At 43.0% G+C, this 12,675-nt stretch overlaps 1 protein-coding gene across 2 annotated transcripts; it reads left to right on the top strand.

Annotated features, from left to right (window-relative positions):
• On the top strand, nucleotides 1-9,509 carry SLC16A5 (solute carrier family 16 member 5). Of its 2 annotated transcripts, none has more exons than XM_040081782.2 (5): nucleotides 1-78; nucleotides 185-434; nucleotides 3,634-3,777; nucleotides 4,759-5,625; nucleotides 7,234-9,509. In XM_040081782.2, the coding sequence occupies exons 2-5, from the start codon at nucleotides 215-217 to the stop codon at nucleotides 7,473-7,475; spliced, it is 1,473 nt and encodes a 490-aa protein (XP_039937716.1). In that variant the 5' UTR covers nucleotides 1-78; nucleotides 185-214; the 3' UTR covers nucleotides 7,476-9,509. The 2 variants fall into 2 exon arrangements, with proteins under 2 accessions (XP_039937716.1, XP_039937717.1); XM_040081783.2 differs by having other exon boundaries at nucleotides 13-78; nucleotides 188-434.
• Nucleotides 9,510-12,675: the final 3,166 nt, after the last annotated feature.

Below are 12,675 nucleotides of genomic sequence, written 5' to 3'. Positions count from 1 at the left end.
GTGCCAGGATCCTGTAGTGAGAAGGAAGGGAGGATCTGGAAGAAACGCAGAGGAAGTCAAGAGTGTCAGCTGGGAAAGGTATGGGACACACCAGTGCTCTGAGCCTCAGGAACACCATCAGCTCTTCCCTGAAGGCCTGTTTGCTGGGCTGAGGGTTGCATGGTAGCTGCACTCCCTTCCCCAGCAGGCTGGCTTAGAGGAGAACGGAGCTATCATGTCCCAAGGAGAAGCAGCAGGACGCGGCACTGCCAAGCCCCAGGACCAGGGATGGGCATGGATGGTCCTGCTGGCTGCAGTGGTGCTGCAGGGGCTGACACTGGGCTTTTCCTCCTGCATCGGTGTCTTCTTCACGGACCTCCAGCACGAGTTCCAGGCCAGCAACAGCCAGACATCGTGGTTCCCATCCATCATGGTAGCCGTGCTGCATGGAGGGGGTGAGTGATGGCAGAGAATGGCCTCCTCCACTTCCTGCCCTTGTGCTGCTGGTGGGGGGATGTAATGAGGATACTTTCAGCATTTCATTAAGGTGGGTGGTGGAAGGGACTGGGAGGTCCAAGTAGAGTGGCTGTTTGGCAGTACACAGAATCTCCAAGCCACTTGGATCCCACAGTCCAAAGCTAAATGTCCACAGATTCCATGCTCCCTTTTGTCACTCTCAGAGTCAGCCAAGACCCTTGTTCAAAGAAGGCAAATCCCTTTCTCAGCCCAGTTTTTCAAGATCAGCAAGAACATAGTTATTTCTCACAGAAACTCTTTGGATAAGCCAGTACACAATGCTGGAGCTCTGGTGATTTCTTGGTTCATCTTGTCCATGAGAGTACATCTCCTTCCAAGTGCCAACTGACAGCTCCATTCTTATTGGCTGAAGAAATGCCAAAAGCTGAGCTCCTCAGAGCTGCCAGCTGAGGGAAAGCCTTAAAAGCAGCTCCTTGGGCGATGGCATGGAGTGCACACCTACATAGGCATCAGGGTGGATGTGAGCAGGGCTGGATCAGTGCAGAATGTAGGTCAGGCAGCACCCTCCCCCTGCAGGGGTGGAGGGAGCATTGTGCTCTGTGGGTAGTGGAGTGAATCACTGGTTTTCCCTTTAAATAAAATATTTTGCAGGGAAGCGTGGGTGTATTCCACACACAGATGTGGGGACTCTTTTTCTGCAGAGAGAAAACCAAATCCCCAGCAGGTCAAGGACTTCCCAATGAGTGGTCTGCGCTTTGTGACTCATGCAAATCCTGTGCTTATTTGATAAACAGACAATCCAAACCCTACCAGGCAACAGAAGGAAAGTTCCAAGGTTGCCCATGTACCCGAGCTTCTCTCTGGGTTCATTCCTGCTCCCTTCCAGTGCTGGTAAAAGTTGATACTACATTATAATGGAAAAAAAACCAACCCCAGAGCCCTGAGTCACACTGATGCAAAGGCTATGGCAGGTTCAGTCTGTCCCATGCAGGATGTGGCTGGCGGCCACCTACATGGAATTCAGAGTTTGCACCTTAGCAGAAACAGCTGGGTCTGGAATATCAAAATGCACATGGAAAGAGATGTCAAGGGAAGTGACAAAAGACTGTCTCAGTGACCACTGAGTCAGCAGAAACAGAGTGGTATCCTCAGGGCTTGGAATTTGGAAGCTGTTGGGCATTCCCCATCCTGCTTTCCAGCCCCTGTGATCCTTCTGTGATTAGTGGGCAGGATCCAACTGGGACTTGCTGGTGCTGGGAAATGGTCTCAGAAGCAGCTTGGTCCCAGCATGTCCAAGAAGGACAACTCTGGCGGTATCCAAAAGAATGTCAATTATCCTGTCATCTTTAATGAAGTAATTGTTGTGTAGGAGGCAAGAACCACAGTAAAAGGTAACACAAAGACAGCCAATACATAGATCCAAAAGTTATAAATTAGATAAGGAAAGAATAGCCTTCTGTTGATATTCACAATAGAATTTGTCAGGACACAGCCAGAGAGTTGTACTTTGCTTTCCAGTTATGTCTCCTATTGCAGGGTGTTACAGCACAGGAGGGCTTGTTCTTGTCCCCCAGTAGCATGAGGCAGCAGTAACATAAACCAGAAGGAAAAAAAAACAACAAAATAAACAGAGATCAAAGTCTCCCTCTCAGGCACAGCAATGGCTTTTGCTGTAACTTCTGACCTCCTTTGTAGGGGGCCAGGCTTTACTTGATTCAGGTTCTCCTGTTACATCCATCATTTCAGCCCTTAATTCTTTCCCAAAATTGAATGCTGCTGTCACCAGTATCTCTTAGAGGTGCCACTCTCTTTTCTTCACCTTTATTCTTTTTAATTCAGAAGAATTGAAGAGAAAAAATTTATTTTTTACAAAAATTGGAAGAGAAAGGGATATGGATAGAGCAACCTGTTCTCAGAGCAGCCAGTACTGGGAGAAGGTCCCATGCAAGAGAGCTATGGAAGGAAATGGGGAGGGGCACTGGGCAAACAATAGCTTATAACTCAGCCAAACATATCCCATTATCGGTGCTACGTTCCTAGGTAAAAGCCATTAATGATTATTTTGTTATAAGAAAATTTGAGAGACTTCAGGGTCCTACATCAGTCTCCAAAAGGGGATTTCAGGCCCTTATAGGTTCCTTCTCATAGATATCCACGCACACGAACACTCTGTACTAACTCATACAAATGCAGCACTTTTGTTGATATTATTCTTGCAAAAGAAAGCACAAAAGCCCCGAGCAAGTGAAAAATAACATTTGAAACCCAGGCAACAAGTAACCAGGATCATGAGTAACCAGTAATCATGAAAAACCCTTATGGTTTTTAGAGCCAATCTCATTATTTTGTAGTGTTCAATTTATGCCTTCTTGGGCTAGTTAAACAGCAGTACTATCCTGAATGTCTTCAGCAGGAGGAAAAAGAATCCAGTCACACTTGCTGGACACTTTTTCAAAGGCCAGTGAAGTCTGAGGCGAAAATCTCCCAAGCAGATCAAAATACAGACAACTGCACTCCTAATTTTAATACTGTTCCACTGTTCACTTGACTGTGTGGATTTTATTTCAAACCAGACATTGATTTAGGTCACAAATATGCCACAAGTTATATTCCCTACTGACTGACTCCTAATTCTGCAGCTGACAGTAATTTTGCATTTGCTTCCATAACCTTAAATGTTCAGATTTGGGACTGAAGCTAGTAAAATCCAGAAAACCTCGAGGATCCTCGAGGGAACAGAAAAATAAACTCTACCTTCAGATCATCTTCTGCCAGAGCATGCAGAGAGAAGCACCTTCCCACTGGTGGGCTGCAGGTGTGAACTAGTCTTTCCTTGCCCCAAAATGAAGGATGTTAAATGTCATTAACAAGTAATTTATCACAACTGCATGGAATTCACCAGAAGTCCATTTCCAAGGGTTTTAATGAAAATCCATCATATCCTACAGGATGGTCAAAACCCCAGCAGATCACAGCCTTCCCCTCAGCCAACAAGCTGGCCAAGCACTTCAGAGGATCACAGAAGATATTTTCTCTTCCTGTCTCCCCCACTACATTAAGCTGCTGGGACAACACTCAGGTTCTTTAGACTACATCATTTGATAATTGCAGCAATCCAGCAGACACAAAATACTTCCCTCCTCCCTAACTGCTTCCCTTTTTCTTTTCTACTTGCAGGGCCCCTCTGCAGCATCCTGGTGAAGCGGTTTGGCTGCAGGTTTGTGGTGATGCTGGGTGGGCTGCTCAGCGGGCTGGGAATGGTGTCCAGCTCCTTCTGCAAGTCCATCAGCCAGCTGTACGTCACGGCTGGCCTCATCACGGGTATGTACTAGAGAGCAGGGAGACTCAGCTGCTGTGCTGGAGATGGGAAATGGGAGAGCCCCGACTACGTGGTCACATTTTCCCACTCATCTGTGAAATAGGAGAACTCAGCAGCGTCCCAGCACATCAGAAATCCTACAGCCACTAGACTTGGCCTTCACACCCCTTTAGCACACACCTCACCCACTCAATCTCGCTGGGAAGTGCTTCTCTCTGGAAAGAGCTACAGGTCTCCAGAGGATAAACCAGAGGAAAAGGCTGTCTGTTCTTTTTAGGAGCTTCTCAGCCTTTTGTCTTTCAAGAAGGGAGGGGTTTTTGTTGTTTTTCCAATCTTGGAACATAATGTGTTAGGATAATATCCTTCCCAGGTTCCCTGGACTTGTATTTCACCACTCCCAAACTGGGGGAGAAATGAAGACATCTTTTTCTAACAAAAAGATCCTGTTGGTTTTGAACAGAAGTAACAGATGGGAACTTTTCCTTTCCAAATATTTCTCCTATGTAACTGACGTTCAACTCTTGGTTTTTAATAACACAGAGAAATTAATTCCTTACTCTGGAACCAATCCTGCTGGATCCTGCAAGTTAAGTAGTGGTCACTGCATAGAGAAAAACAAGCAACTCCCTGAGCCCTGATTAAAGCCTCAGGAAAGCAGCACTGCTTGTTGCATGTGTTATAAACCCCAAGTTTTTAATGAACAATTCCTTAACCACTTTAGGAATTGCAGTGTGTCCCAGAAAAAAGTCAGCTTAGATCAGTACATTTACTATATCCAAGAACACAAATAGTTTCATTTACACACAACATCCTTCTTCAACGCTGGTGTGGGGTTTCTGAGTAATAATCAATTCCTGGGGGCTGTGTGGCCTGGCAGGTCAGAAAATGCTTCAGTGGCAGATGAAGTCATCTGAGGGTACACCCTGAATTTGGGCTCTTTTCACCCTTTAAGACAACAAAGGATCATTTATTCTCACCTTTAGGTCTGGGATCATGTTTCAGCTTCCAGGCAGGAGTGACTGTGCTGGGCTACTACTTTGTACGGTGGCAAACACTGGCCAATGCTGTGGCCTCCACCGGTGTCTCCCTCGGTTTCACACTGTGGCCGCTGCTGTCTCAATACTTGCTGGAAGAGATGGGTTGGAGAAACACCTTCCTCATCTTTGGAGGAATACTACTGAACTGCTGTGTTTGTGGAGCCATCATGAGACCCATTCAGCTGGCATCAGGGTCACTTCCACACTCTGCCAAGCCTGAAGAGGAGCCAGGGAGTGGAGCAGAAGAGGCACAGCTGTCCAATGGAGCATCTCCTTACCACCCCTCGCTCCAGCAGCATACCAGAAGGACAAAATGCTTCCAGATGCTGCAGAAGTACCTGGCTTTTGACATCTTCTGTCAAAACAAAGGTTACCAGATTTACACTATTGGAGTGACCTGGATGATGATGGGGTTTGCCTTACCACATGTCTACCTTGTGCCTTATGCCATCCGCAATGGGGTGGAGGAACACAAGGCAGCCCTCCTCATCTCCATCATCGGGTTCATCAACATCTTCATCCGCCCTGTCACTGGGCTGCTCTCAGGACACAGAATCTTCACAGGGAGACGCATCTACCTGTTCAGCCTGGCCGTGCTCCTCTGTGGGCTCAGCAATTTCATCTGTGTCATTTCAGCTGAGTTCAGTGTGCTCATCCTCTACTGCGTCATCCTCAGCATAGCCATGAGTGGCGTCGGGGCGCTCGTCTTCCAGGTGCTGATGGATGTGGTAGATATGGACAGGTTTTCCAGTGCTCTAGGGCTCTTCACCATCCTAGAGAGCATCACCCTCCTCATTGGGCCCCCCCTCACAGGTGAGAGAGGCTATGAAAGCTGGCTGGGGGAAAGGTGGTGGCTTGGAAACTGGTGACAAGTGTTTGGGAGCATCAAGGAGAGGAATTAGAGTTTCCAGACCCATGGTGTAGGTGAGTTATGTAAAGGGAGCAATATAAAAGGTAGGGTGGAAAGGAATCATCAGCCTCTTCTGACAGCTGGAAAGTAATTTCTGCAGCTGCATCAAGAGCAAACTGAAAACATTACTTTTAATTACTTTTTAATATGTACCTACACTTGGTAAGTGATCTGATACATATGAGAGCAGTAACAGCTTTTTTCCAGTGGCAAGAAGCTGATAGGAATTACTGTGAACTTTTTCACCATTTTGCCAGTTTGCATTGTTTTATCCATGAAGTCTCAAGGAATTGTAAGCATCCCATTAAACAAATTATATGTGTTCAAAATTATTACCAGTCCTACATTATTCAAAAGCCCCATAGTAAAAGCTTCTGTTCAATCTTCTTTCCAAGTTCTGGAGAGTATTAATTTATCTCTGGAGACAAGAAAGAAGCTAGTTATGACTCTCAGTCCAATAAATTATTCACAGTTCACTCCAAATGCCACTAAGTGACCTGTGCAAGACACACCTGCTCCTGCAGTACAGCAGTAAATTCAAAGGACTAACAAACAACAAATGTCAACTGGAGGATGTCAACCTCAGTTCTCTTCTCCAGACAATAAATTGTGGCTACTCAGCAAGAAAATGATGTCTTGTTCAATAATGTGATGGTAACATGCAGTGTATTTCATGGTACTCCCTGGCATTAGCATGTCAGTCACTTTTCTCGAAGAGCAAAAAAGGTTCCTTCTTGATCATGTCTGACAGGAGCAGCAGATCAGCAAAACAAAGCACAGTAAAAGCAGCTCCATTTCTGTTTATAGTCCTAAAATCTGCTACATAAAAGTACACTGTGGAAAGAAACATCACCAATCTTGACTGAAAAATACAAACAAATAGACATTATTCCAGTATTTCCACATTGATAAGCAGCTTATGGAAAGCATCATGTATTTGGCCTAAGTATCACTTTTCCATCTCTAATGCTAGTGTTAAATTACTCCCTTGATACCTCACGCTTCTAAATGGTTTATATTCAGGTCACTTAATGTTAGTCATAATCTTGCTGTGCTGTGAATTTCCTTATCCCTCATTACACAAGATTAGAGACAAATGTTCAGTTTAGAGACCTTACTACATAAATTTCTGAGCTATTTATCTATCTATTTGTTCTATTTTCTGGCCTTGGATGTAATAGGGTCACTCACTCCAAAAGCCACAGAGTGGCAGTGGCACAAGGGTCTTCTCCTGAGCAAACAAAATGAAGCAGCAGGTTGGGGAAAAATTATAAGCTCCTTTCTTTCCTGATTTCTCTGTGTATTAAGAAATACTTTCTACAGAAGTATCACCTGACTTGTGAGTACAAATAACAGACTAAATAACCACTGGAATCCATAGAAGACGAGAGAACTTAACTCATCAGAGAACACTCGTCTTTTGTATATGGCAGTTTACTGAATGATTCAAGTTTCACATTCATGTAAATGTGTGTCTCTTCACTTTGGCTAAGCTATGACTTCTATTTCAGGTCTCCTGGTAGATGTAACTAGTGATTTCCACTACGTCTTCTACAACTCCAGCTTCTTCCTGATATCGGCTGCATTATTTATGGGGCTCAGCTTCTGCGCTTTTGAAAAACAAAACAAATTGAGAGAGGCTTCCAAAGCACGTTTGGACAATTCCTCCAGATATCAATACAGTGAAACGTCAACAGAACCAAAGACTGAAAGTCAATCCCCTCCAGCAGTTGAGTACGTCACGAGCATATGAAAATAAAGTGGGAAAACGAGCAACACCATGAAGTGGTCTGTACAAAGCAACACATGGCCCAACACTGATGGCAGATGAGAAAAAAAGCAGTCTGCTTTCAACAACTGACATCTTCCTTTTGCATTTCCACTCCATAGGACCTTGCCAGATTCCAAGACAGTGATCCCATCCCAGAACCCAGCACCAGTCAAGGAGAAAAAGCAGAGAGATCTGAGCTCTCCTAAAGCAAGCCATGGGACTCAGTACCAGGAGACAAAAGCTGTTACAGTTCAATTGGGTTAAGTCACCACCTGAAGAAGTCACTGGAATTTCACAAGCATGTTCCAGGTGGAAGTGCTGAATATTACGTATTAATGGGTAGTTCTTCACAAAGAATTATTGTTGCCATATGCAATTTTGGTGCTCAGGCTTCATGTTTGCATCCCATGTTGGGGATGGCAAGACAAACATCTTCCATAGGAAGGGTGTTATTTTCCACATCTCTACATATTATACAAAAGCAGCTGCGTGGGTTGTAGAACTCAGACAAGTCTCTAGTAAGATCAACTATTTTCTCCTATGAAGTGTATACAGGAGTTCTTCATGCCAAGGACAGTTTCAAGGCCTCAAAATTCAACTCCAGAGCCTCAAAAAAAACCCCAAAAAACAACCCACCATGCCCTGGAGTGCCTGCTTTCTATAACTACTGATATCTCAAGTGCTGTTTAATATATAATAAAAGAAGGTTCATGGCTCATGTAAACACACTTCAGCGTTAAATGGAACCCATTTGGGGCAGGAAGGGTGATATCAGACCTAAGAATAAGGATATGCATCCTTTTATAGGGCAAAATTCCAAGCAACTGTACTTCCTCTTTGTGGAGATCAGTTCGGGTCTTTAGTGTTAGACTTTTGAACTTCATTACATCAGCATTCTTATTATAGAGAACTTTGTACAAGCATAACTTATACTTCTTATGAGCACAAGCAGAACTTAGAAAGAAATCTATGGGGAAAGCATACTGAGAAAAGCCAGTGTTGCTGACTTTCTATCCATACAGCCTCGACTATAAGTGCCCTTCTCTGCCACATTCCCAGGATTTAGGCTTGTCACAGCTCAGACTATGGTTGCACCACACCCAGCATCAGCTCAAGGTGCAAACTGTTCATATTCTATTTCGTTCCTGATCCGACAGACGCGGATGCTCATTAAGCATGCGGATAAAGATAACCCAACACATCAGAACAATCAGAAAGATGGAAGCACAAAATGGGAGTGAAATAAAAGAAGTAACAGCTTTCAATGGAACTGCAGTGCCTGTCTAAGAACTGTTATATCAAACTCAGTTACAGTGCATATTTGGAGAATTATCCTATCAGATTCCTAGCGACAAACCAACAGTTTTCATTAGAGCTCTCCACAGAAAACAGACAAACCAATACAAAAAAACCCACAAAAACCCAAAAGAAACAAACAAAAAAAAACCATACAAAAAACCCCCAACAAAACAAAACAAAAACAAACAAACAAAAAACCACAAACCCCTACACACAAACAAACAAACAAAAAACCAAAAAAAACCAAAAAAACCCACAAACACAGCAAAACAAACAAACAAAAAAAGCACCAACCACCCCCAAAACCCCACCACTCTGGATGAAACCACTGGAAAACTGACTCCAAGGTCTTCAGAGACTATGATGGCTTCACAGGTGGCTTTTATACAGAGGGGGCATCAACCCTTCAGAAGAGTTCCTGCTCTCATAGCTCAGTATCTTCTCCAATACTGCCCTGGGATTATGGACCCAGGAGGATTTGCATCTCCTGATCAAACCTATACTTAAATAAGATGATTAGTGGGAGATATACATATCTAATCTCTTATCACCTGTGTTTATTAACTTATGTAAAGCTAACATGGTCCATAACTATGAAGTTAACAGGGACTGGTGCTTCTTGGCTTACCAAAACAGACTGCTGTACATTCCTAGGAAAATGAGGGTGCTTTCTCTCTCACAAAAAAGCAATAAAAAGGGATTAAGTCCCAAATCTCTTCTAGCCATTACCATCTCTGTGTGTAATTCTTAAATTTTAAATTCTGTTCATCTTTCTACATTCCCTTTCTGTTTTCTTATGGAAATATGAGGTTATGTGACCCCAGATCCCACAGCTACAAATGTCCTGGGCAAAACAGGCAAGATATGGTGTAAGAGGCAATCCACCAAAATTTCTCACAGGAAACAAAGGTTAGGTGAAGAAGCAATGGGAGGCACCTCCTGCATGGAGCAAATCGATCCACTTGCAATGCTTTCACCTGGGCTGCTGCATAAATAAGGAAATGTACAGGGCAAAACCAAAAAATCTTCACCAACTGAAGCTAACACAGAGATTGGCTCCTCCTACACCAAGGCAAAGATACCTGTTTTGATAATTTCTTGATTGTGCACAGCAGTGCAAGATAATTTAGTATGGAAGGCAAGGAGTGTGCTTTGCAGAAGTGCTTTTTGATACTCCCAGACTCATCACTGGGGTCACTGAGACCTATTCACAGGCATAGAGATTGGTTTCCGGGAAAAAACCCCCAACAAATTCACAAACCTGTTACTTTAACATTTCTCAATTTGCTGACTGAAACCTTTCTAATAGAACTCACGCCTGAAAACAGAGTTGTCTCCCCTGGTTGCTTTTCACAGATCCTTTAAAAGTAATCCACAACCCATAGTTTTGAACCAAATCCTCAGCAGACAAGAAGTAACATTTTATGCTGTATTTCCACAGGTGAATAAGATGTCTGAGTTCCAATAACAGAGAAAAGAAACCCCCTCCTCTCCTTTCCATGGGTCTTCTCTCCCAAGTGTGTTTCCAGCCTGAACTCCATGCTGCCTTGAGCAGGGGCTTGGCAATGGATAACAGGAGAGACCTGAGCATGCTACAGAATAATAAATATTCCCCCTCAGAGGGATCCTACAGGTGCAGCAACACTCAGTCCTTAGGAATCTTGGTGACCAAAAGGAAAAGAAAGCAATAAAAGTTCCCCTCATTAGTTTTAGGTCATCCCTTTACACAAGGCAACTGCACTGAAGCCGTTTCTTTAACATCTGCAGACAGTAAAATAACCCTGGCTTTAATTTGGGACAAACACTAATAACTCAGCCAGGTTACAAATCTCTGAGAAACTGGAGAGCCACTAAAGTTGACCAGAATTAAATGTTCCTTGCTCCTCATGTTCCCTCTTGCCCCTCCCCTGCTCCCTTTATCATTGAAGATATTCTGACCATTGCAAGATAAGCATTTTGGCAAGAAGCACCTTTCCTCACTGAAATGAAACATTCACTGGGAAGTTCACACGGAAATACTGCAAGATCATGATCCTTAAAAGCCTAAGATTCTCTGCCAGGGTAATACTTGCGAAAGTTTAATCTTAATATTATTTATTTATATTTAATAGCAATAAAGCTTACAGCAATCTTACACATCCTAAGACACTTCTAAAGTGCAAAAGCACTTAATTTTAAGAGCTTGGCTTGTTGTTTGCAGACATGTAGCTATAAGAAAAGAAACAATTACTAGAAATTAAAATTTCCTGAATTCTGACTTCAGTGTGCTGTGGAAGTCACCAGAGTAGCCCCTGGAGCTGTGACTACCCCAGCTAACCCAGCTACACCAGCCCATGCTCTGGGAACTGCCCTGGCAAACAGCAAGTGCTTTGAGTACTCAGACCATTAAACTATACAGCCAACACTGGGTGGGTAAATGCATTTCTTAGAAACAGAATAATTGCACTTTTCCTTTTTAAACACAGTTTCCCCCCCCTTATCAGTCAATCCCAGGTCTGCTCTGATGTATGGACTAGCTCTCTGTGTTTGCTTTCTTTGCTTCTTTCCCACATTACTCATTTGCCCTCTAATGACAGATGAGGCTTCAAATATATTAACACCACTTACAAAGGCGCACATTAAAAGATTTCTTACTACGTAGATTAGAATACTTCTTACTACATTAGCAAAACATTCTAATATAGACATAATTTGTAGCACCTTTCATTTTCAGATAGATATACTCAAATATGCAGTCAAAAATACACGTATATATTTAGACATATACATAAATACATATCTACTTCAGCTGATAATCATGCTAAGAGCTGAAGTTGCTAGCACTTTGCAAGGCTTAAACTTTTATACTAGGTAGAAATAAATATCTTCCTTTTCATGTTCTGTGTTTTCTACACCGTTAGGATGTTAAAATATTTAGCATTACTGCATTCAGTGAAGCTTCTTTGCTCATCCTTCTATTTAAAATAGTCATAGGCAGGTATTTTAGTGCCCCCAGCTGGGTGGGTTATCAGCCCACCACTCTTGTCACTGATGCCATGTGGATCAGTCCATGACTAATTTGCTGGATATGAAAATCAATTGTATTTGAGATAACACAAAAGACAACATGTTCTCACGGCCTGTTCCTTGCCTTATCCACAGAAGAACATCCATGCATGTAATTGCTTCAATAAAAGCAGTACAAATTTCTGCAGAGTCCACTCCCCCAGTTCATGATCTTTCTTAACCTTTACCTTGTATATTTGCATGACATGAACCATAATTGAACCCCCTTGCAGTACATTAAATTGTGGAGGTTTCACTGAGCTGTGCCTGTTCAAGACAAGGGAATTGCTCTGCTCTGTGCCCAAACCTTTCCACAACCAAGGTGGAATCACCTGCTGCTCTTTTAATACACTCCTCGGCTTTGTTTCATTTTTTTCCCAGGTAATTTACCTCACTGTGCATGTATTGTGCTGTTTTTACCTTTCCTCCTTCAGCTTCACCAACGATGCTATTATTTAAACTGGAACTGATCCAGGAGCAGCACTACCAGAAGGCTAGCAGCACTACTACAAGGGTAGCAGCACTGGGATGGAGCAGAAAAACATATACAGAGATGAAAATTCTTTAAATAAGTAACCAGTGGGGAAAGGTCAGCTGCTTTGCAGAATAAAGTGTTTAAACAGCAGAACTTTGCCATATAATGAGACAGTCAAATACCTTGACACGGACTAATTTTATCTATTTTATATATATATATACAAAATAAATTTTAATATAATTATAAAAAGATTATATTAAATTATATAAAATTATATATAATCTGTTCAGAGAGAGGGACACGAACAGCAGCTAACACCTCTCCCCCTGAGAGGAGCGAACCCGCCCTCCGCCCACAAAA

Source organism: Hirundo rustica, chromosome 18, assembly GCF_015227805.2.
Source record: "Hirundo rustica isolate bHirRus1 chromosome 18, bHirRus1.pri.v3, whole genome shotgun sequence".
Lineage (NCBI taxonomy): Eukaryota > Metazoa > Chordata > Aves > Passeriformes > Hirundinidae > Hirundo > Hirundo rustica.
Note: the sequence above shows the minus strand (reverse complement) of the source record. Positions and strands in the feature narration are given on the sequence as shown.

Bases quoted from the DNA above. Each gene is read 5' to 3' on its own strand.
- SLC16A5 (XM_040081782.2), top strand. From the start codon at position 215: ATGTCCCAAGGAGAAGCAGCAGGACGCGGCACTGCCAAGCCCCAGGAC. The intron at 435-3,633 runs GTGAGTGATGGC...TTCTACTTGCAG, and splicing joins AGCCGTGCTGCATGGAGGGG to GGCCCCTCTGCAGCATCCTG. The intron at 3,778-4,758 runs GTATGTACTAGA...TCTCACCTTTAG, and splicing joins CACGGCTGGCCTCATCACGG to GTCTGGGATCATGTTTCAGC.